General features: G+C 56.2%; 1 protein-coding gene across 2 annotated transcripts in view; it reads right to left on the reverse strand.

The window, feature by feature from the left end:
* The window catches only part of STXBP1 (syntaxin binding protein 1), an 84,362-nt gene that overhangs the window by 2,122 nt on the left and 59,833 nt on the right, over positions 1–22,407 (reverse strand). Inside the window, exons 8-18 of one of the 2 annotated variants that reach the window (XM_075560756.1) lie at positions 21,331–21,415; positions 20,793–20,923; positions 19,276–19,383; positions 17,979–18,039; positions 16,661–16,726; positions 15,766–15,846; positions 13,519–13,657; positions 12,749–12,858; positions 11,692–11,793; positions 10,198–10,283; positions 6,983–7,137 (exon numbers count right to left, since the gene is read on the reverse strand). In XM_075560756.1, the coding sequence (XP_075416871.1) occupies positions 6,983–7,137; positions 10,198–10,283; positions 11,692–11,793; positions 12,749–12,858; positions 13,519–13,657; positions 15,766–15,846; positions 16,661–16,726; positions 17,979–18,039; positions 19,276–19,383; positions 20,793–20,923; positions 21,331–21,415 (1,124 nt within the window). The remainder of the gene's footprint in view (positions 1–6,982; positions 7,138–10,197; positions 10,284–11,691; positions 11,794–12,748; positions 12,859–13,518; positions 13,658–15,765; positions 15,847–16,660; positions 16,727–17,978; positions 18,040–19,275; positions 19,384–20,792; positions 20,924–21,330; positions 21,416–22,407) is intronic. The other variant, XM_075560758.1, reaches the window with a different exon arrangement.

Consider the following 22,407-nt stretch of genomic DNA (forward strand, 5'->3'; position numbering starts at 1 on the left):
AGCCAGGGAGAGAATTCCACACGGTTGGGAATGGGGCCGAGGCTGCTAAGGGTGTGTATGTGGAAGAATGGAGCCCGGGAGGGAGGAAGTGGGGAGGCAGCACGCCCTGGGGTGGCCGGAAGTGCCGTGGTGGGTGGGACCTCAGGTGAGACAGGGAGAGGGTTGGGGGTACCTGAGGCCTTACCTTGCAGTGACCGCGCATTGTAAGAGATCAGAAATGCTTGCAAAAAGTTAAGCTAATGGAATTGGATAGATTTCTACCGCAAAAACAGAAAGTTAAAAAAAACCAACCAAAGAAAACAAATGGAGGCCTTTTTTGTAAGGGAGAGAGACGTCTAGGAAGTGCAGTAACAAAGGATGCATGGATCGTGCGGTCTGGACATGGACCGTCAAACAGAACAGTGACCGTGGCGTGAGCATGAGGACCCCACGCATGCGCGTCAAAGAAAGCTCCTGGTGGGAGGGAAGAACTGAACAAAAGAGGTCCGTACTTGAAAATGTGCCTCCCCGGAGACCTGGGCGAGGGAGCGGGCCTTCGTGGGGAGGGCCGAGAACCCACTGGATGCCAGATTCCCACCCCAGGGGGGGCACAAGAACGCTCTGGCCGACTTGTTGGGGTCCCTATATGCCTTTGACCGCTACTTGCTCAGCTGACCCGTGACTGAGGGACTGCGGTGTGGGGCCAGAGGTGTGTACGCTAACTTTTCTGGTCAGTCCAGGTGAGACAGAAAACTTGCTGTGCCCTCCCTAGGCAGAGGGGCTCTGCCCAGCGCCCCGCTTTCTGTGGTCTGAGCCGCAGCCGCCAGCCCCTGCTCTGAGAGAAACCCGTCCTGGCTACTGCCCAGGCGGAGCCTTAATCAAGGGCCTGGGGCTCTCAGGAGTGAGTCGGCTCCCTTCAGCCTGCCCCGGGGGCTGCTTTGGCTGCTGGGCGAGGTCCAGCAGAGGCTGGCGTGGTGGCTCTCCGGGGCATTGTCCTTCTCACGCACGAGCAAGCAGTCAGTTACCCAGTGCCCGATGAGTCCTACAAGAGGTCAAAGGGGGCGCTACAGATTCGACACGGGTGCAAACTGGAGGAGACCTGGGAACAGGGCACCACTGCAAGAAGGCAGGCCTTCCGAAACTCATCTCGGCGCTGCCGGGGCGGCCCATACACTGCACAGCCGCCTCTGGACGCGCAGTGCCCTTCGAGGTTACAATAATGAGCTCATGGCCGGGGAGACCACTTTGCACACCCACCTGCCCAGCCAGCCCTCCTGGGTTCCTAGAAACCAGCAGGCAGACCCGGGCTACATGACACGTCAAAAGTGGATCCTCTGGTCAGATGCCTGTCCTCAGAGTGCTCCAAGATGCCAAATTGGAGGTGAGGGACTCCACGCGCTAGACTTTTCTATCATCTGATCACTGACCGTCTGCTGTTGGCGGTCTTGACTGAAGAAAGAGTGCTAGGGACAGTCGAGAGGCCTCCAAGTTCCTGGGCTCAGCTCACCTGCTCTCGTTAAATGAACAAGCCCAGCGCTGTGAGTCCACATCACCTGCAAGCCAGCTCTTGCCGCCAGACAATCTACTGTCTAGCAGTAGCGGGCCAGGCTCTCCTCGTTGTTATAAGCACAAAGATCTGCTTTCTGGAGCTGTTCTTCTTTGGCACCTGCAGGGGCTGGGCCTCCAGCACAGAGCAAGAGGGTTCTGCTACTGGAGGCTCGGGGGTCCTCTTGTCACCGAAATGGGAACACCGGGGGTAGTTATATAATTGTCCATTGGAGAGGATTCAGAGTGAAGGGGTGGAGTCTGGCCTGTCAGTCAGGTCATAGCCACTGAGGCCTCTGTGGGGGCCTGGCCTTCTGAGGATTCTGGGAACTTCTGTCTTCCTTCCTGGAGGCGGGAGACATACTCTCTCTCTGCTCACTCTCTGGGAGACGTTGCAGCTGACAAGACACATGGAACTATGCTAGTGTCCTGAGCTGGAGAAGCCACATGGAGACCCTGCCAGCACTGATGCTTACAACGCCATTGGAGCCACAGGACTTCCCACCTACTGGCCTGTGGTTTTCCTGCATTCGGTGTCATTGCATGCGTTTGAGTCTGAAGAGGACTTTATAGATTGGTATAAGACACATGGGCTAATATCAGACTTATGGACTTGGCCGGGATGTTTTCTTAATGTTCAATTGCTCTTGTACATAAAGCTCTTTCCTACATACCTGTGTGTCTAAGAATTTGTTTCTCTAGTCTACCTGGACTGACATAACAGCAGTCAACAAAAACCGAGCTGACGCCCATCGGCAGGACAGTGGCCGTGCTCTGGAGGAACAGAACCCTTCTACATCGATCGTCCAGCGGATGCCGACTCACAGCGACCCACTGGGGCAGGGTGGGACTGCCGCTGTGAGTTTCTCAGACTGTGACTGCTTACGGGGGTAGAAAACCCCATCTTTCTCCCTCAAGGTGGCTGGTGCCTTTGAACTGCTGACCCTGTGGATCACAGGCCAATGCGTAATCACTAAGCCATTAGGGCTAGTCATTTACAGGATCTTAAAATCTAAAGTTTTTACAGCCTAGCTGGTCTAGAGCTTGGCGGAAACAGATCAATGGACTCAGAAAGTCCAAGGGGGCACATATATTTAAGAGCAACCCAGACAAGTCTAGGGGTCAGCTGCTCCTGGACCATGGAGCTGGCCCACTCTCAGTTCACAAAGCCCACAGGGTACAGAGTTTACTCAATGGTTGGTGATAAAGCCAGGTCTAAAAGGTATGCCTCTGGTCTCCCAACTCAGGGCACCCTACTCCCTCCTGGTCCTGGGAGGGGATCTGCAGTGGACCCTTCAATTTCAACAGCCTGACAATGGGCCGGCTCCAAATGCAGATTCAAATTTCACCAAAAAATTGAATGAAACCTGACCTCAGTCTGGGATCAAGCAAAAACGCCTCACATAAACCAACAAGGGCTTCTTCCTGGTGGTAAGTGTGGTGTTACCCTCCAGCCTTAGATCCCTCCTCCATCTGCCTGTTTCGGCCTCTTGGGTGGCTCTCTAACGATAAACAAGGTCAACATAAATCAGAGCGCCCCATGGCGGGGTGGGTCAGGCAGTGGTGATTTAAACCCGCCAGCCGTTCCCGGAGGGGAGGATGAAGCATCTGCTCCCCTAAAGGTCTACAGCCTCAGACACCCTACGGGCAGTCCTGCTTCATCCTGCAGGGCTTCTGTGAGGCAACTATGTGGCCATAGGATTAGTGTCTCTTTGGCTTCTTATCAAGTTCCGGAGAAGTAAAAATGCAATCCAAAGGCTCTGCTTCCTAGGAATCATGAACTGGGGGGGGGGGGGAAAGGGGGGGAAACGGGGTGGTGGTGGTGGTACAGTAAGCACGTGGGCTTCCGCTGTCCCTGCTGGCTCGGGAAGGGCGCGCACGGCTCACTCAGCACAGCACAGGGCCGAGCTGGAAGACGCCCCTGAAAAGGGAAGTCATTGCAGAGACTGGTGTTTAGGCAGCGAAACACCAGGCTCCGTCACTCCCCACTCTCTTATTCCTGGGTCACCTGGATCCTCATGTTATCTGACCTCACTGGCCTTACGGGCTTGGTGTCTTGCTTTGTCTTAAGTGGATCCTCTCAAGCCCAACACTACCAACAAGCCATTTTAGACCCCAAGAATGTACAACAGCCTCTCTGGTCTGTCCTTGCTCACGGCAGTGCAGCACCCCACCCCCACCGGGCTCCATCGAGTACAGAACAATGGAAAACACTGCCAAAGACAGACCTCTGAAGCTGGGACTTTAGAATGAACCGGCCGGGAGGCTGTCCAGGGCCTGACATCTGGACAGGGAGCTGCCATTGCTAGAATTTCTCCTGAACGCTGGCTGGTCTGGAAGCCTTAAAAATACTCCTCGGCACAAATGCCGTCCGCCTACCTGCCATCTGCACTCAGAAGCAGATGTCTCTGATGAACAACTTCTCAAGAATGCTTTTAACAACACCCGTTCTTATCTACCACTCATTCACCTTGCTGTCTAGGGGGAGGGGAGCCAGGGCAGGTGAGAGCCATTGCCTGGGCCACCACCAGCCCCACGCCCCTGGATGACAATGACTGCCCCAAGGGAGAGGAGAGAAACAGGCTCCCCTCCACCAGCCTTCTCTTTAGAACAAGCCCAGCCCCCTTCACTTACACCAGCAGGACCCCTGCCCCAGGCTCATCAGAAAGCAAGCGGGTAGGGGGACTTTGGTTTGAGTCACACATTTGCATTGCTGCATTACAAACATCTGCATTACAGGCTGGCAGAGCTTGGAGCCTCTGCCCTCCAGACACTGGCCTGGCAGGTGGCATTGGCCTACAGGTCACACTGGGTGCCTGTGGCCAGCTGGAGGCAAGCCCAGGCTTCCTGGCTCCTAGCCCGAGTCTCTCTCTGTGTCTCAGCAGGCCACGGCCCGGGGTGCAAGGGCCATCACTGGTGGCCCACACTGTCAGGAGTATAAAACGTGCCCTCAGACGGCAGAGTGCACGCAGGAATTCAGGGGCTCCTCGTGCTGTGGTGCCTGGGGACGTTGTTCAGTATCAACTGCCGTTTGCACCCCCGAGAGGAGGTTCCCAGCACATAGGATGGAGAGAGAAGGAACAAGGAAGGAACAGGATCGAGAGATCGTACCAAACAGGCAGTGGGCTCCTGGGACCCGAGCGCTGGGCAGAGAGGCACAAACTGGGTGGCGAGCTGAGAGCAAACTTCTCCCGACGGGCTCTCGCTCTCACCGAGAGTCTGCCGTGGGGATTGATGGCGGTCACTCTTGGAAGGCCCTCATAGGAGGGTTACAATCCAAGCCATTCAGAGGGCTAACAGCCAAACATGCTCAGGGTTCTTTGCCAAGTTCACGGTCACGCCTTCGACACCGCCCCAGGACAGAGGCTTCCCCACCCCTTCACTACCACTGACTGCAAGTGAGCGGCCCAGGCAGCCCCCTGCCAGCGGTCTTCCCAACCAGGCGCTGGTGGGCAGCTGTTGAGTTTCTGTCTTCTTGGACTTGACCATCCCTGAACACCCACTGGTCTCAAGGTCCCACCCCACCGCGGCCAGGACGCTGCATGTGCCCTGCGCGGTGCCCACGAGTCCACGGCTGGCGGGCGTGGGCCCGGGGCTTCCCCCTCCCCTCAAGACTGTGCTCAGGGGTTACTGTTTTCCATGTGGCACCCAGTGGGCTGCACCTGTCTGGCCGAGCAGCGGGGAACCCAAGGCCCGAGGGAGCCGGCAAGTCGGGGGGAGCCCAGAGAGTTCAGGGGGGGTCTGCAAAGGCAGCACCGGACACATTTTCAATCGGCGTGAAGAACCGCAAGCATTGTCTCGTTAGAAAGGAAATCAAATAAATAATAAACTAAAAAGGGGGGAAGAAATCATAGGAAGAAAGAGTGACGGAGTAATCAAAGAAAGCCCTTCGGAGCAGAAGAGTTTCTTTTCTGTAACAAAGCTGCTTTTACGTTTTACTTTGTGTCTTTGGCTCTCACTCCATTGTTGGAGCCTGATCCTCAAAAGATACCCTAGAGGACTCCCTGAAGTCGGGGTGTCTCAGGTCCATGAGAAATTTGGTGGGAGTAAGAATATGAGTAGAACCTGTGGGAGAACAGAGGCCAGCTGACTGCTTGAACAAAGGTACGCGACAGGAACATGCCAACTTAGGCCTACAGTTTGCACGGCCAGCCAGGTATGAGAAAGCGAGGTGCATGCAACACACACACACACACGCAGCACGGAGGGCATGCAGGAGATGAGGGCACCCAGTGGACACTGACTATCCATGCGAGGCCTCTCTGTCCGTCCATCTGCATAGGCAACTTTATTACAAGCCCCCCCCCCCGACCCCTGTGTCCACCTCCTGATGGGGAACCTCAAATCAGGCCCAGAGATGAAGAGGGGCATTGGACCCCAAAGCCTCGCGGTGACAGCGTCTGTCCAGGAAAGCTGTGCAGGAGCTCAGAATTACCCAGGCGCGTTCATGCAACGTGTGTGTGTGAGCAGGGAGCAGAGCTTTATCCTGGGCCTCTGTGACAAAAGGTAACACTGGACACGAGAAGGAGTGGGGACCCGATGGGGGAAGCTTCCTGAGGTGTGGCCGGGGAGGAGGAGGGATGCACAATCCCCCCACTGGACTGTGGCTGCACCGCCAGGCTGTCCTGATGTGTCCAGGGCTGGTCTGCAGAAGCTGCGGGCTCTGACTGGGGCAGGGGGCGGGCGGGTACTCCATCTACCCCAAACTGACACTTCTTCCTGAGCTGGTGACTGTGCCTGCGGCCATGATTGACGGTGGCCACCCACTGCAAGGTGGGGAGGGAGGGGTTGACAAAGAGGTGTCCCTAGCTGGGGCAACCCAGTGCCTTCCCTCTGCTGCATTTATGTGAAAATGGTGTGTGGCGCAGTTTAGACCTGGGAGCCCTTTCCCTCGGGGGGCGGAGCACCCCTCTTGCTAAGAGGGATAAGGATCCAGCCCCTCCCTGACTCAGCATGAGCACATGCCCACTGAGGGAGAGCGAGGTGAGCACCTCCGACAACCAATGTCAAAAAGCACGCAGGGCAGGTTTACCTATTAAAGCTCTGAAGACAAAAATAAATGGGAGGAAATTTTTTTTAAATCCCCTGCATGAAACTGCTCCTTGGAGTTGCCTCCTGTTTTTTGGAAAACTGCAGAAGGGGCAGGACAGACTTAGACCATGGCAGGAAGTGGTCAGGGGACCCTGGCCGCGGTGGAGCAGGCGTGTCAGCCTGGGCCTGGTGGACTCTGAGCCCGGGCCCTGGCGCCTCGTGGTGCTGCTTCTCGACCAGAGACTCGCGGCAGCAGACATGAGCGAGGAAGCCCGCGCCCCGAGTGTCTGCCGTGCACACTGATCTAGAGACCACGCTGCATGGGGCGGTGAGAACGGAGACAGGATGAAACACCCAAGCATGGAATGGAGTTCAAGTGCAAGGAAGCAGCCCCTTCCTTCCCTCTAGAAAGCAGCCTCCTACTCACCTATCAGCACCTCCCACTTCCCGTTGGCTTGGGTCACCTCGTAAGCACACCGCATCTCGTTCAGGCTCACGCCCCCGAGGATGAAGATAATGAGGCGGGGGCCGCTGCGGTACTCCCCCGGGGCCTTGTTCTTATGCCAGTGACCATAGCGAGCACTAGGACAGGGGAGGGAGGGAGAGAGACACCGATGGACCCGTCGATTATGCTTTCTGGACTGGTCGTGTTTATTGCTCGATAATTCAGGGGCTTTCCCGAAACAAAGTAGATGCTTAGTCAGTGCCCGCGGAATTGCTGGGCCATGCAAATTATCCAGGAGGAGGGCTGCCAGCAAGGCGCTCCGGCGGCACTGTGGTGAAGGCACTTGCCCGCTAACAGAAGGGTCAGTGGTTCGAACCCACGCTGCTCTGTAGGAGAGAGACTGTGGCTTCTGGGAAGACTGACAGCTTCGGAAATCTTTTAGGGTTGCTACAACGGGTAAGAAGCCCCCCCATAGCAATGGGTTATGGGCCTGGGATTTTAAACAATTTTTTCTTTTTTATGGTTGCCTGGGGAACAATCACAGGGAGCATCTGCTGGGCCCTGTCATTCTCTAAATCACATGCAGGCAACAGACCGGCCTCCGGGACACAGTTATTTAGTGCGCATACACGTACTGAGCGCCACCCGGGCCAGGCCCCGTGCTACCTGGAGGAAGCACATAGTTTGACCGGAGCCCGGGCGGGGAAGACGAGGAATTCACCCTGCACTGGTGAGCTACTGCTGGAGGAGAGCCCAGTGCTAGGGGACAAGGAGGACAAGGAACCCAGCCCACTATCACTGGAGTCCCCGATGCCTCCCAGGACAGTGGCAGAGACCCCCTCCCGTGAGGCCTTGCCCCTATGGCTAGGCCAGGGAGGGGACACTGTGCTGCCTGTGATGGACACGCAGGAGCAGCCATTTCTGTGGTGGAGAGAGTTCCTCTGGGACGCCTCTGGCTCGCCCTGGGCCATGTGCTACTTCCAGGTTGAGAAAATGGGAAAAATGAAACAAAACCAATGACCAGCCCAAGCCTACGGGTCGCCAGTCTCGCCTGGTGGTGAGAGGCTTCGCCCTTCCCCCTGAGTCAGAGGACATGACAGCCACTCCCCATATCTAGAAGGCACTGTGGGGCTCGCCGGGCCCACCAAGAGACCGTCCACCATTTTCTCGGCCTGCGCTAGCATTTGATGATCTGGAACCATCCGGGATCTGGTTCTTCCCCGCGACACTGGCAGCAGCCCTTGGCCTCCACAGCCATCAGCAAGGCCGCACGGTGACACTGGAGGACTCTGGGTCCAGCTCAACGTTCTCGAACTCCATGCAGGCTGGTAGCACGTTTGCCCTCCCTCCGCCCTTTCTCATGGCAAACAACATTCCGCGGCCCGGACATGCCACATTTCGTTTGCTCATCCATCTGCCGAGGGACCTCTGGGTTGTTCCCACCTTTGACTGTTACGGATGTGGCTGCCGGGCGCACTGTTAGGGGCCGACGCATTGGTTCCAACCCACGGTGGCCAGATGCACACTGCTGCCCCGCCCCCCTCACAACGGCTGGAATAGTGGAGCCCATTGTTGCAACCGCCGTGTCCATCAGCTCCTTAAGGATCTTCCTACCCTGTCCCTTTGCTTTACCCAGCACGATGTCCTCCTCCAGGACTTGGCTCTCCCACTAACAACCTACGCAGCCCAAGTCTCACCACCCTTGCTTCTAAGGCGCATGCTGGCTCCACTTCTGCCAAATCACATCTGTTTCTCCCGCAGTCCGCCCACACCCACACTCACTGCCATCCAGTCCATTCTGGTCACAGGTGCTTGCAATACGCGCCACCAGACCATGAGTCAGACGCACCCGCTCTTCTGTCCAGCCCCCATGTGCACAGGCGGCCGTGGAGACCGCCATGGCCTGGGGCAGGCGCACCTGAGTCTTCAAAGTGACATCCCTGGGCAGATGTTCCCGGTGCAATGCTCCGTTTGGTTTCTTGCCTGCTGCTTTCACAAGCACTGATTATGGGTCTGAGCAAGACGACATCCTTGGCCACTTCAGTCTCTTCTGTGTTTATCATGATGGTGCTCTCGCTCCAGTTGTGAGGATGTTTTTTTCTTTACCTTGAGTTGTGATTGATACCGAAGGCGGCAGTCCTTGATTTTCACCAGCAAGGGCTTCAAGTCCCCCTCACTTTCAGCGAGGAGGGTTGGGGTACCCGCGTAATGTGGGTTGTTCGTAAGCCTTCCTCGAATGCTCAGGCGCTCTTCTTCTTCACGGACTCAGTCTCTCAGATGCTCGCTCATCTTACAGGCTGAATTAGCATGGTGAAAAGCTGCAGCCTGGACGCACACCTCTCCTGGTTCTAAGCCATGCACTATTCTGCTCTCTTCCAACGACGGTCTCTTAGCGTGTGCACAGGTGTTCTGGAAGTCCCCTTCTCCCCAACATTATCCACAGCTCGTTAAACCACACAGTCGAATGTCTTTGCAGAGTCGATTTTACTGGTACACGACATTAACCTGCTGCCGAGCTATTGCAAGTAAAGCTGTCCCGTGCTTGCAGGTTTACAAAGTACACACACTAACAGTAAGTGACCGGTCAGCGATGTGTAATGATACTGCTTGATAATGTCCACATTCTGTTGGGCCACCTTTCTCGGAGTGGACACAAATGGAGCCGTCTTCCAGATTCCTTGGGAGAGACGAGCGAGTGCTTCCACGCTTCATCAGCTGAGACATGTCAAATGGCGTCAGCTCCCGCAGCCTTGTCTGCCCCTCAGGGCAGCTCGCGCGTCCTCCTTCAGCACCAGTTGGTCAGATGCTACCTCGTGGGTGCAGTGACTGTGTGTTCCGTGAGCATGCGCATTCTGTCAGGTGCACCCGGGGTTAGGAAGGGCTGGGGGTTAGGAGGCAAAGAGGAGGGCCAGGCAGCTCTAGGCAGGGACGGTAACTCAGGCTCAGGGACGGCAAGGTCCCGAGGCGCAGTGGGCCAGGTGCTCCAGCGAGAGAGCAGAGCGGGCGTGAGGGAGGGCAGGAGGCGCCCAGGCTGCAGGGAGCCCGAGGGCGACTGAGAAGACTCAGCCTGCAGTCCGGGTGCGGCGAGGCACACAGACGGGGTTTCTGGCAGGCGGAACTGGCACATGGCTGGAACACAACCAGCCCTCAGGGGCAGCACTCAGGCGCCCCTGGTCTGCCCGGGGACTTTCACCCACCTGACAGCCGTGGTGCTGAACGAGGCGGAGGAGCGGGTAGAGATATAAGGATAGTGCTTGGTGTCAAGTTTGTCCTCAATCGTGTCCTGGAAAAGAAAGACATGGGGATTAGGCCTGCCTTCAGTCTGGAAAGGGGTGATGGAAACCCAGACGAGACAATCCCAGGCACAGGTCAGCAAAAGCCACGGCGCGGTTTCCAACAACCAGCACGCCGCCGGCCCCGCTGCCGGGGGTGGGAGAAAAAGACCCATCCTACAAAGAAATGAGTGTGTGGGCCTGGTACACTCATAAAAGAACAAACCCCTTTCCCCCCGGTTTCTCTTCCAACTCCTCCTTTTGTGCCCCTTCTTTGACATCCTACGTGAGGTCAAAGGTTGCATTCTGTCCAATGAACCCGACCCTTGCATTTGCATGGCGGGGTGTCTCACGAAGAGCGCCTTACACCCTCAGTTTCCCAGGGTCGAGTTAGCTGGTGGGTGGGGTCCAGCTACCCACCTCCTGGCTGTCTAGAAATTGCCACTCCTCTGCCAGCTGCCATGGCTCTGTAGGGCTCGAGGAGGAGGCAGCCACGTGGGGAGAGGATAAAGGAGAGGTGAGGCAGAGGGCTCGCCACCTGCCCTTTGGGTTGTGGGTTTTCAAATAGAAAACACCTGGGCCCTCCCCGCAGCCGGCCACAAACTAACTGAGGGATCATTCTCCGGACTCTAGCTTTGCTCCCTGGTCAAGTGAGGGGTCTGGACAGCGTTCCTCTACCTCCCGGCACATTGCAAGGACAGAAGGAGGGCCACTAGGAGGCACTGCAATGAAGCCCTGCTCCACACAGGACACTGGGCGTGGAGGGACGGGCACCGCAGCACACGTGCCCACACAGGCCTCCTGGGAGAGGCCGCAGGTGTTCAGAGGCGGGCTGCTGGGGCAGAAACGGTGAACGCTCATGTTGACTCTCAAGGAATGGAGGCCTCAGGAAGTGAAAAGGAAGGGCAAGATTGTTCTGGGCAAGGGACCAAGTTTGAAGCAAAGAGCAGATGAAGAAAGAGGCGTGGCAGGGAGGGGAGGAGCAGCCGCAGAGGGGGAGGTCCACTGCAGGCCTTGCACACCACGGGTGCTGCTGCTGCTCCCTCGGAGCTAAAGCACCACTGTGCGCACCACGTGCCTCCTCTCTAAGTCAAGCCTTCGTGGCACCGGGGCGTGCCAGCTCCTCTGGAGGCAGGTCTCCACCAAGGGGTCGTTAGAATACAGGCTCGCTCCTCAAAGACACGGGTCATGGACAGACCCTGGGGTCTGCCCCTGGCAATCTCTTGGAGCTGCTCTGCATAGTACACTGTGCACGAGGTGGGGGCTTCTCTGAGGCTGAGAGAGCTCTGGAGGCAAATCCTCCATGAAAGAGGGAAATCCCTGGGCGGGAGGGATTAGCGCAGAGGACGCGGGCTGGGTGTGCTCTGAACCACAGCTTCTCGCCCCCACCCCCCGCCCAGTGCTCCCCCTCCCACTGACCTCCATGATATCCTTAATGATGGGTGTCCACCGGGAGAGCTGGTAGGTCTGCTCACTGATGCGCTCCTTCCGCTCGGGCTTGCTCCTGCGGCGCAGAGTCGACTGAAGGCAAACACACAGTTGGACCGAGCGGGAGACACCTGGGAACCCACCTCCCAAGGACACTCTTCCCAGTTTGCAGGGTCAGATTCAGAGGAATAAGCAGGCAGGGTTTCCTTAGAATAGCCCCAGGGGCCCCTTTGAGGAGCCTGGAGCAATCCTGATTCTTTAAAATTGTGGAAATGACAAATGTAGGTCAGATGTACATGTGCCATTTAGTGTGTGTGTGTGTGTTTAAAGCAGGTTTGCTGCCTATTATGGGATAGCGTATTCCTTTGAGTGTGATGTAATCTCCCATTTCGTCTCAACAGCCTGAGTTGGACTGGATGAAATCATCTCCATCCTCCTTTGGAACAAGGACGGAAAACACCCAGCTTCTGCCAGGCCCAGTCTGTGGCCCGGTGGCTCTGGGCCCAAGTTTCTTCCCTGAAGATTCTAAAAGAAGCCCTTTGCCAGCTTGCGCATGGGCAGCACCTTCTGTGAATGAAGGCCCTACAGAAAGCAGCTCACAGGTGGGCTCCTCTGTGTGAGGGCCAGAGCAGAGTGCCAACTTTCTTCTAGAGAGCTCTGTGTGCGTGATCTCACCTCCCAGGAAATCAGCCCTGACTTTGCCCGGAATCGCCAGCACCAGAGCCGGAGATGGAAAGGTAGCAAAACTGCTTGATGCTACCTGTACAATTCCCAGTCCACAGAGATGGTTTGCCCAAGAGGCCAGGCCAGCGCGAGCTGAGGCTGTGGGGAAGGAAGCAGCCTGCGGCTCGGAGAACAGCTTGGCTTCCGAGACTGTCTAGCTGCTTCTACCCGAGTCCCCCCCGATTCTGACTTCCTCTCTTGGTGCCGAGGGGGGCTTGTGTGCACATCATAAACTGCCCAGAATCCACCAGTGCACAAGCCACGCGCACGCGCCCGCTGCTCCTGCGTCTCTCCCACGGGAACGCTGGCCGGGAGAAGCCCTTACGTCCGTGACGATGGGCACGCCGAGGTGGGCCATGTTGGTGATGATCTCGCTGTCCTCGGGCGGGATCTGGGCGTGCTGGATCAGTTTGTTCAGGTTTTCCTCAGTGATGCCTGTGGGCACAGAAAGACCCAATCACCTAAACCCAGCCCGGGTCTCAGGGAGCACCCAAAGCGGGGGGCCCTTCTCCTCTTAGGGCTGGTGGGGCGCATTCTGCTTGCCACAGCAGCTGTCCTGCCAGCTGAACACACACGGGGACAGTCATTCTGACAAGCCAAAAACTCGAGCCGAAGCAGCTCGTCGAGAGGGGAAGACCAACAGAGAAACACACCTCCCGCCCCGGGTCCTACCAGCTCGTCTGGCCACTCTGTCTGAGCGGTGACCGCTAGCCGCTGCCCACCCCATGGTCCCCACCATCTGGCCCCACGTATCCAAGTCCAATTGGACCCGGAGAGCCTGCGTCTCCATCTTTTACACCGCGGACACTTCTGAGTAACTAAGATCAGGGTTGAAAGGCACAGATTACGCTCGAGATGCACGTTCCGAATCCCTGGCTCTAACACATTCCTGCAGCCAGTCCGCTTTCCACCCCATCTCGTACCTCCAGAACCGCTCCCTGGGAGATCGCCAGCCCCAGGCGGTGACCCGTGGGCCTGCAAGACCTTCCCCCTCTGCACGGGCCCTGGCTCTTCTTACGGGCTCCCCTTCCCACGCCTCTTACACTACTGCTCCTCCTTCTCAGTCCCTCTCTCCCGGCTGCCCAGTGTTCCCACCGTTCTTCAGGAAGATGTAGAGGAGGATGATGCGGATCTTGTCGTAAGTGGTGACATTTGCGTCCAGTAGGATGGGGACGATGGCTCTCATGGGGTCTTTGATCTTCTCCCCTTCAGCATCTGTGCCCATTGCCAGGTCCTGCAGAGAACACACTTTGTTGGACCCCATTTCCAGGGAGTCATCAGGAAAGCGGTGACCCGGAAGCCTTGGGGGATGTGAAGCCTGTGAGAGGAAGATCTTCAAACACACCCGCCTGCTTGCACAGCGCACTGGAAGTAGGGCTGGCGCCAACAGCACAATGTTCTGTGGGAATCGATCAAAGTCCCAGGGCTTCACTTTACAAAAGCAACAACCTGCTGTTTGGTTTCAAGACGGGCTGTTCCCTTCAGGTGAGTGTACCTGTGCACTGCTGCCCTTCCTCAGGGGCAGCCTCGGCCTTGGCAGCCCCGCCCGAGGCAGAGTTGTGCTGGGAATCAGGGCGGAAGGGCTGTGCGCCGTACGCATGAAATGCTTTTGACATTTTAAGGTGTCGTGTCTTGGCCTGGCTGGATTCTGTCTGCTCTGCTTTGGGCATTTTAATTATTCCAGGAACGCCCACACCCCCAGTCCCCCTTTCAAATCTGCCTATCATCCTTTTTTCCCCTTTGAATGAGGAGAACAATGCGCTACAAACCTACAAATCTAAGCCGAGAGAGTGGATGGAAGGAAGGGAAGAGGGCTGACAAAGAATTACAGATAGAAGTGTGAAGCCAGCCCAGTCCCACTGGCCACTGTTTCAGGAGTCATGAAGGGGCAGATCTCCACAGGCCAGAGAAAGCAGTGCATTCTTCTCAGCCCACGGAGAAACCATCTGACCTTGTCCTCAGAGAGAGAGACACCCACACACCCCAATCCTTCCTTTGTAGCTTCGATCGAGATGGCCAGAAGACTCCCTTGTTTCTCTCAAGATCCCAGGAGTCCATCAACATATGACCTTGAGTTCATGGTCTTTTTCCCCTAGCCTGGGTGGAGGAGAGACTGGACACCTCTCGTAGGCCCCTCACCTCTCAGTGCCCGCTGCCCGGCTTCATATGTGTGGGCAACAGGACTTGATTCTAATACTGTCTCTCTACCACGGGAAATGTGACGGTGAAATACATCTGAGCATCTCTGAGACAGTTCAAACCTCCAAGGATCAAACCCAAATTCTCTGTTTTAACTGATCTAGGGGACAATCAAGCCAGCTTTCTGGATGGGGAAGTTCTTTTGGAGAGGGCATTCTGTGGGTCTCAGTAAGGCTATTTTCTCTTATTCAATCGTCAGTGTCACGGGCTGGGCTTGCAAACCCAAGAGAAGGCTGCGACAGCAAACCAGACGATCTACATCTTTGCTTCAAGCTAAGAACCCGAGATGGCTTTTCTTTTTCATTTTTTTCCTGTGAAGAGAGAGCTACGGCTAAGGCTTCAGAATCCTCTCAACATTCTGCTCCGCCCTTAATGCCTGGGCTCACTGCCACTGTCCCGCCTGAAGATGGCAGGGCCAGGAGTGGTGGCAACGCCTCTGAAAACAGGAGTCAGCTCTGTCATCTCCACTTTGCAGCCGAGGACAATAGAAACCCAAACCCAAACCCACTGCCATTGAGTGGGCTCCGACTCACAGCGACCCTACATGGCATGACGGCGGGGCACTGGCTGCCAGCCGCAAGGGCAGCAGTTTGAAACCACCAGCTGCTCTGTGGGAGAGAGGCTGACGGCCCCGGCACCCCACAGGGGCGGTTCTACTCTGTCCGACAGGGTTGCCATGGTGCAAACAGAGCAGAAAGAGGCACAGCAAATGAATTAGTGACAGAGACAGGATTCACACCTCAAGTCCTAATGGAGATCTGTAAGGTCCCTAGGTTTTCTGACCGTTACCTCACCGTCCACACCTGCCTCAGGTCTCTGAAGCTGGCCCGTCACAGCAGCAGGGTGAAAACACATCCAGGATGCAAAATCTAGCCCCCGGAGGGCTTAGCACCCCATAACCCCCCCTTCAGCTATTCCCGGAAAGATGGAGCCTTTGGAAGGAGGCCGACGTGCAAAGGTCAAAGGGCATACAGCACTCCAGACCAGTCTAGTCCCTACCCTTGGGGCAGAACCGCTGGGCCAGAAGGCTTTCTCATCTCTACTTCCTACTCATTCTGCTAGATGTTCAAGGTCAGGAGGTTAAAACTCAGCAGAGTAAATGGGCACAGCCGAAGCCTGGCCCAGGGGAAGAACAAGTCTTACCTGCTCCACCCGGCAGAGTTTATCTACGGTGCCTTGGTAATGCTTCATGCAGTCCTCAGCAAGGTGTAGGTGCGTGGAGTACTAGGAGAAAGCATGAGAGAGCTGGTGAGCAAGGGGCTGATCGGGTCACCGATCCAGCACTGCCCCTCGGCAGCACACCATGGTGGACGCCAAGGCGCCTCTGGCCTCACAAAGCAGTGGTGCGGTGTGTGCAAGCAGGTGCACACCATCACGAGGTCGAACACGGTAGGCGTCAGCAGAGAGTGAAAACCACATTTAAAACTGCTACGAGGAGGGAGAACGGATTTATGGGGTGGTATGATGCCCACGAATCCTTAGACTCCCGAGCTCCCCTCTTGAGGACGGGCTGGCTGTGGTATGCAGGAAGCATAGGGTGTGAGGTGTGAGCTCAGGGACCCAAAAGGCACTGCGGCTTCTTCCTGGTGTGTGTGAGCTCGCGCTCCCTCCCGCCATGTGGAGAGGCCACTCAAGCAGTCCAGTGGAGAGGCCCGAGTGGTGAGAGCTGAGGCCTCCTGCCAACAGCAGGAGAACCCTCTACTCCCTGCGGGCAGAGGGCTGTTCCTTAGGTTTCCAAGGCTGTCAGCCTTCATGGGAGCAGACAGCCGCATCTGGGGGTTCGAACTGCAGACCTTGGCATCAGCAGCCTAACATGTAACCTACTATGCCACCCCAGCTCCTGACAGGAGGCCAGGAGGGATCGGGGAAAGACCAACAGGAGAAAGGAAAGTGACAAGAAATGAGCTGGACACTCCGGTCTTTTTTCCCCCTAATAACAACTGAAGGTGACTTAAAACTCTGAGGATTCTGATGAATACAGTAGTGCAGTGAGACGTTGGGAAGTCTTTCTGAAAACAATCATTCTGCAGCGCCATACCTTGCTGAGCTCCTTCTGGTACTGGGGCATCTTCTTCAGCATCTGGGACAGGTCCCGCATGGTGGTCTACAAGGAAATTAAAGCATCGGTCATGGGCTCCGCTCTAACACAGCTGAACGAGGTGATAGGGCTAGACAGGATAACAGCTCTCACCAGATGTCCCAAGTACACGCTCAACGTGGTGCTAAACACAAGAGCAAGTATGTGGCGTGTGGAGATAGCTCTCTGAGGCCCTGGCTCAAAAAAGACTTGCTCAAACACCATCCTCAGCTGATAGACGGGGGCCACAGGTGCTTTACTCATCGGGAGCACCCCGGTGGCCAGGAAGACACATTTTCCTTGTACATGCTTGCTTCTCTGCAGACTCAGCTCAAGCCATCTTAGCACGAAGCCCACATTTCCTCCAGCAGAAAGGCTGCTCTGGGGCGAGGGCCAGGAGAAGGTCAGAGAAGCCGGGCTCTGAAGGCAACCTGATTGAAAGTGTCTGTTTTCTTTCCAACTGTGGGATCTACCTCTTCCCACTCACCTCTTCAACCAAATGTACCGAGGGAGCACAACAGGCCGGTACCATTAGGTGATGTAACTATAAGGGCAACAGTAATACTTTGTTTCCATGGAGCGCAGCATCTAGCCAAGGAACCAAATCAGCAAGCTACCAGAGTAGAGTGGCACGAGGACCAGGCAAAGGGAATCACCAGTGTGTATAGGGCACATCGCAAAGGCACTCAGTCTAGAGAGGTGGTCAGGGAAGGCCAGGGAGCGATGCCTAAGTCAAAGAACCGGGACTTAGCAAGGCAAGGAAGGACCAGAGGTAAGAGAAACCTGCATGGCCAGGGTCGAGGGGAGCCGGGACAAGGAGGAGGGAGGCTGAGGCCGGAAAGAAGGTTGTGGGGCCTGATGAGCTAGCTCTCCTAAGGGCTGTTTATGAACAGAGCTTCGTTCTAAGGACGTGGGAAGTCGCTACGTGGTATTAAGCAGGGAAGTAAGCCATTCAGGGGTGCACTTTGGAACGTTCACTTCCCTTGGACTTGAATTGGGTCTGCAACTCTGACACAAACTCAAAAGGAGAGGCATGGCCAAGTTATTATGAGTTTTAATTCTACTGTCGTCTTTAAAAAGGCAAATATTAATCCTCAAAATAACAAAAAGAGACTCTGTACTATCCAAAGATGGGGGCTTCCGATCTGAATCTGGAATCAGGACCAGGGAAAAGTGACATTCCACGAAGAGGAGGTGCTCTCCTGACCCCCGAGTCCTCCCTGCTCATGGCGAGGGCAGGGGCGAGCGGGAGGGCGTGCGAGCGCGAGGATGGGCTTACCTTTTCTCCGGTATTCATTCTCTTGCTAGAAGAGAAATCTTTCAAAGACCGGGTGACCTCCCTGCAAATAGGAGGAGAGAGCTGCAGTTTCAAAGCAACGTCAAGTGTCGCTGCAAGGACGCAGTCCCCTTCCTTTCCAGCCAGCCAACTGTGCGTTTAAAGTGCTTCTCTGCGAGAAGAGGAGGGACGGCGGGCGTCCGTCTTTAATATTCCAAACCAGGGGCGGGCCGGGCACACCAGAAGATTCAGGGCGGCCGAGAGAAGACCTCACCCCGTACCTCCCTGCACCTCCCGGATGCCGCGGCTTCTTCACACTGTCGGTGGCTTTGCCCGACAGCACGTGATCACTTCATGTCTGCATGCCCGTTCTGGAAACTGCCATCATAACTTGAACTTTTCATAATATTAGCGCACACTCAACAGACTACAATATAGTGTCCGCACAACATTCACGTGCACTGGGCGGCAAAAAAGGTGTGCAGCCTGCTCTGTTGAGATTCTCACTCTCTTGCTTCATAAAGCGGTCTGAAACGGAAGCTGTATGACCTCTGAGGCATGCCAATCCTCATCTGTATCTTATCTTAGCCTTTTCACATCACGTGTCTGTGGATGCTGTAACGTACAAACACGACTGCAGAGGAGGTTACAAAACACACATACTACTGCAGTAGAGCACACCGTTAACGCCCACCGATGGACGTATTGGAAACATAGGTCAGACACAGGCTTCGCGACCTTTCTCTAAACCACAGAACCGTCCTCAGCTCTCCCTATGACTGTCCTGAGGAGGTCACCACGCGGTGCCGGAGTGTGTCTTTTGGCAAAAGCAGAGCTGTTTTCCATGTAGTAGAATGCATTGCTCTTAGAACCGTTTGGAAATGGTGTTTTCAAAGTGGGTGATACCACCCCTGGGGCAGTGGGGCATGGCTCAGGTGGCAGCTTTGGCTCGGAACTTTCAGGTGGGGCAGCAGGGGAGGAAGATGAAATGCCAGCTACATAAACAAACCAAAAGGCACCCCGAGGCCAGTGACCCGATCCCGATTCCATCCACCTCGAGGACAGAGTAGAACTGCTCCCTAGGTGTCCACGCTGTCCATCTACAGCAGGTTTCTTCACCTTCCCCTGCACTACGGGCGGTCGGCTGAAACCAATCCGCAGCCCACGGCATCACAGGATAGATGAGAGAAGGTCGACTTGTAAGTCACGGGGTTTAACCGATTGGTGTTGACAAAGAAGCTCCACCAAAGCAAAAGACCGGCTGCCCGGTGGGCGCCGAGGCAGGAGGAGGGGCTCTTACTGGGACACCTCGGCGATGTGCTTGTGGCGCAGGGCGATCCACAGGTCATCGTCCTCATCCAGCAGCACCTCCTTCACGCGCGCCTCTCCGATGCCGCTGGTCTCATACCTGCGGGGGCATGGGGCTCAGACAGGGGGCACTGTCCCCACCAAAGGCACCTGCTCCCCAGGGTCACCTGAGTGCTTCCAACAATGGCCACCTGACGGTCACTCGGGCCTCTGGTGGCAGCACTCACGGGCAGCAATCCCTTCGGCAGAGAGATACAAAGTTTTAATCAAGGCCAACCAGCTTGACATTTCGTTGTAAAATCCTCGGGGCTGGCTCAATAGGAACTCCTCCTGAACCACCTAGTACACCATATAGTTAGGAGGAGGCTTCAAAAAGTTCATGGAGAAATTTCATTCCCTTTTAACTCTGCTTTTCCATGAACTTTTTAAAGCCCCTTGGCAGTTAAAATCAACCACCGTGGATTGTTCCAGCATCTCCCCCGACCCCAGGTCATCCGCCCCCACACCCCTGCCCCACGGGTGGTATCACCCACTTTGAAAGCACTGATCTAGAAGACAGCAAGAACTGAAATTACTGAGGAGAGGTACTGAGAGTCACTCACATTTTCAGAACCTTCGATCTGAGACCATCACCGTCTTTATGATCAACAGCATGACATAAATGACACGGGGACAGTCCGGTCTGTGCCCATTTTAGAACCTCCGTTTACAACAATTGCTACCAAGGAAAATGTCCTTTACAACGAAGATGTAAACAGCTCCTTTGCAGAGGAGGTTCAGAAAGATACTCCCGATGATATCTTATTGGCATCGTAATTTGGGATTTGTCGGTAAGAAGTGTGGCCTGTGTGGAAGTAAGCGAGCGAGCCTCAAACAACTTCTGCCAGTCAGTCCGTTCCAACCTCGAGCGACCTTCTCTGGGATTGCCAAGACTACGAATCTTTACGGGAGCAAATTGCCCCGTCTTTCTCCTCAGGAGGAGCCCTGGTAGCGTGCTGGTTATGTGATGGGCTGCTAACCTGGAGGTCCGCAGTTCTAAACCACCAGCCGCTCCATGAGAGAAGACGGAGCTTCCTGCTCTCGTAAAGAGCGGAGTCTCGGAAACCGAGAGGGGCAGTTCTGCGTTGTCCTGTAGTGCCCTTGTGAGTCAGAGCTGACTTGATGGTAGTGAGTTTTGTTTTTTCCTACTAAGGGACGAATGGTGGGTTTGAACTTGTAACCTTGTGAGAGACCAGAGGGTGAAAATCAACATGGAAGCACATCGCACCTGGCCATGAACGGATGTGCCCTGAAGTGTGAACTAAAGAGCTAACATCTTTGCTTTTCCTCTGTGAGGGGCATGAGTTCCTTGCTAGAAATGCTGTGTGGATTTTGGGAACTCACAGACAAGTCTGGAGCCGAATCGTGAAGCCCCCATCAGTGCATCTGCTTTTCCTGGGAGAAAAGCGTCCTTCTCAAGTGAGAGCGAACGACTGGGGCTGTTCGCTGGACCTGCGCCAACATACTTACTTGTACACGTCGTTTTCGATAGGCAGCAGGTCGTAACTCATCGCCTGGAAAGTCAGTTCGTGGAGCACTGGGGAGCTGGGGTCGAAGCCGCGGTCCAGGATCAGGAGCTGGGAGCGCGCCTTGTCTGGGCCCTGGAGGGGGACAGGGAGACGCTCTCAAGCCACAGCCATGGTCCTCGGGACGGAGGGCAGCGGGGAACAGGACACGAACTCTGAGGTGTGAACGTACAAGTCCACTGCACGACCAGAGTGCCAATGAAAGCCCACTGGGAGCGGTGGCCCAGCCTGTGCTCTATGGTGGGGCCCCTCAGGCAGACAGGGCTCAAAGCGGGTACACGCAGGGCGACCTGGCACTGTCCCCAGCCTGGGGCTGCGAGGGCCTCCCTCCCAGGCACACGGCGCGCCCGTGGACATGGGCACTGCTGAGGCAGGGCTGGAGACAGTCCCAGCGCCCATTTCCTGCTTTGGCTACTGCGCTCCCGAGAGGCTTCCTGGGACTCGGCTGCCCACGTCTCGGTACGGTGTTTGACAAGACTCACCTCCCCCATGGTCGGGTCGTCGGCTTTGTAGGCGTCAAGCTTGTCCTGGATCAGCTGAGCCAGCAAGGCGTTGTCTTTGTATTCCCTGGCAAAGGGGGTGCTGAGGGTGAGCGGCCTGCATGCCCCGCGGTGGCTCGCAGCACCCAGGGGAGGAAGGCGGCACCATGCAGAGGGGTCAAGGGCAGGGCTTCCCGGGGCGACCCCCGGTTGAGTGCCTCTCCACTGCAGACACACTGGAACCAGATGCTTCTGTGATGGGTGTGGAACCCAAGGGAAATGGGGTCCTGCCAGCCTCGTCAGAGTGCTCAGTGAGAACCTCTCAACTCTGCCCGTGTGCCCTGGGCCTCCACCCGACTCCCTATTGCTCGGTGGCCGCCCGGCACCCCCGCTCCCTGGAACCAGCTCCGGATCCCTCCCATGCTACGCTTCTGTTTCTCTGTCAGGAGGGAGACCATGCCTCGGCTCCCATTTCCCAACATCCACCAGGCTATGAGATCCTCAGGGTCCACCAACAAAGAGGGGGGCCAGGCACTGGGGCCACGTCGAGGGAGGTGCTTCTTTCAGGTTCAAAGCCAGACAGCATCGAGGCAAACTTGACAAGAGTAGCTCAAGATCGCTGGCACTGCCCACCCTGCTCCAGCCTGAACTCCTTCCTGACCTGCCCCCATCAATCAGCAGGGCCTGAGTGCCACTGAGCCCCTGCTCTGAGCAAGGTGACAGGGCCCAGCTGCCTGCCCCCTTCCCACCCTGCTCACTGCGGGCCCGCCTTCCTCAGGCCCTGGCCACCTGCTTAGCACTCCTCCGACCCCCTGCCCCCCAGTCTTGTTTCTCCTTGCTCAGACCTTCCTCACCACTCCATCTCTGGGCTCCCACGGTCTGCAACCCCCAGGCCCAGGTTTCCCACGGAGGACACCGTGGAACACTCAGTTCCGTGTGCTGGACAACAGAGGCCCCAACAGCGTGACCCACGTTTCCCCCACTCCACACGGCTGCTCAAACCAATGTCAAGGGCACATCTCCACACAAAATGCTGCCCTGCTGCCCGCCATTTTGGTTTATTGAAATCCCAACTTATTT

This window comes from Tenrec ecaudatus, chromosome 10 (assembly GCF_050624435.1).
Source record: "Tenrec ecaudatus isolate mTenEca1 chromosome 10, mTenEca1.hap1, whole genome shotgun sequence".
NCBI classification, from domain to species: domain Eukaryota; kingdom Metazoa; phylum Chordata; class Mammalia; order Afrosoricida; family Tenrecidae; genus Tenrec; species Tenrec ecaudatus.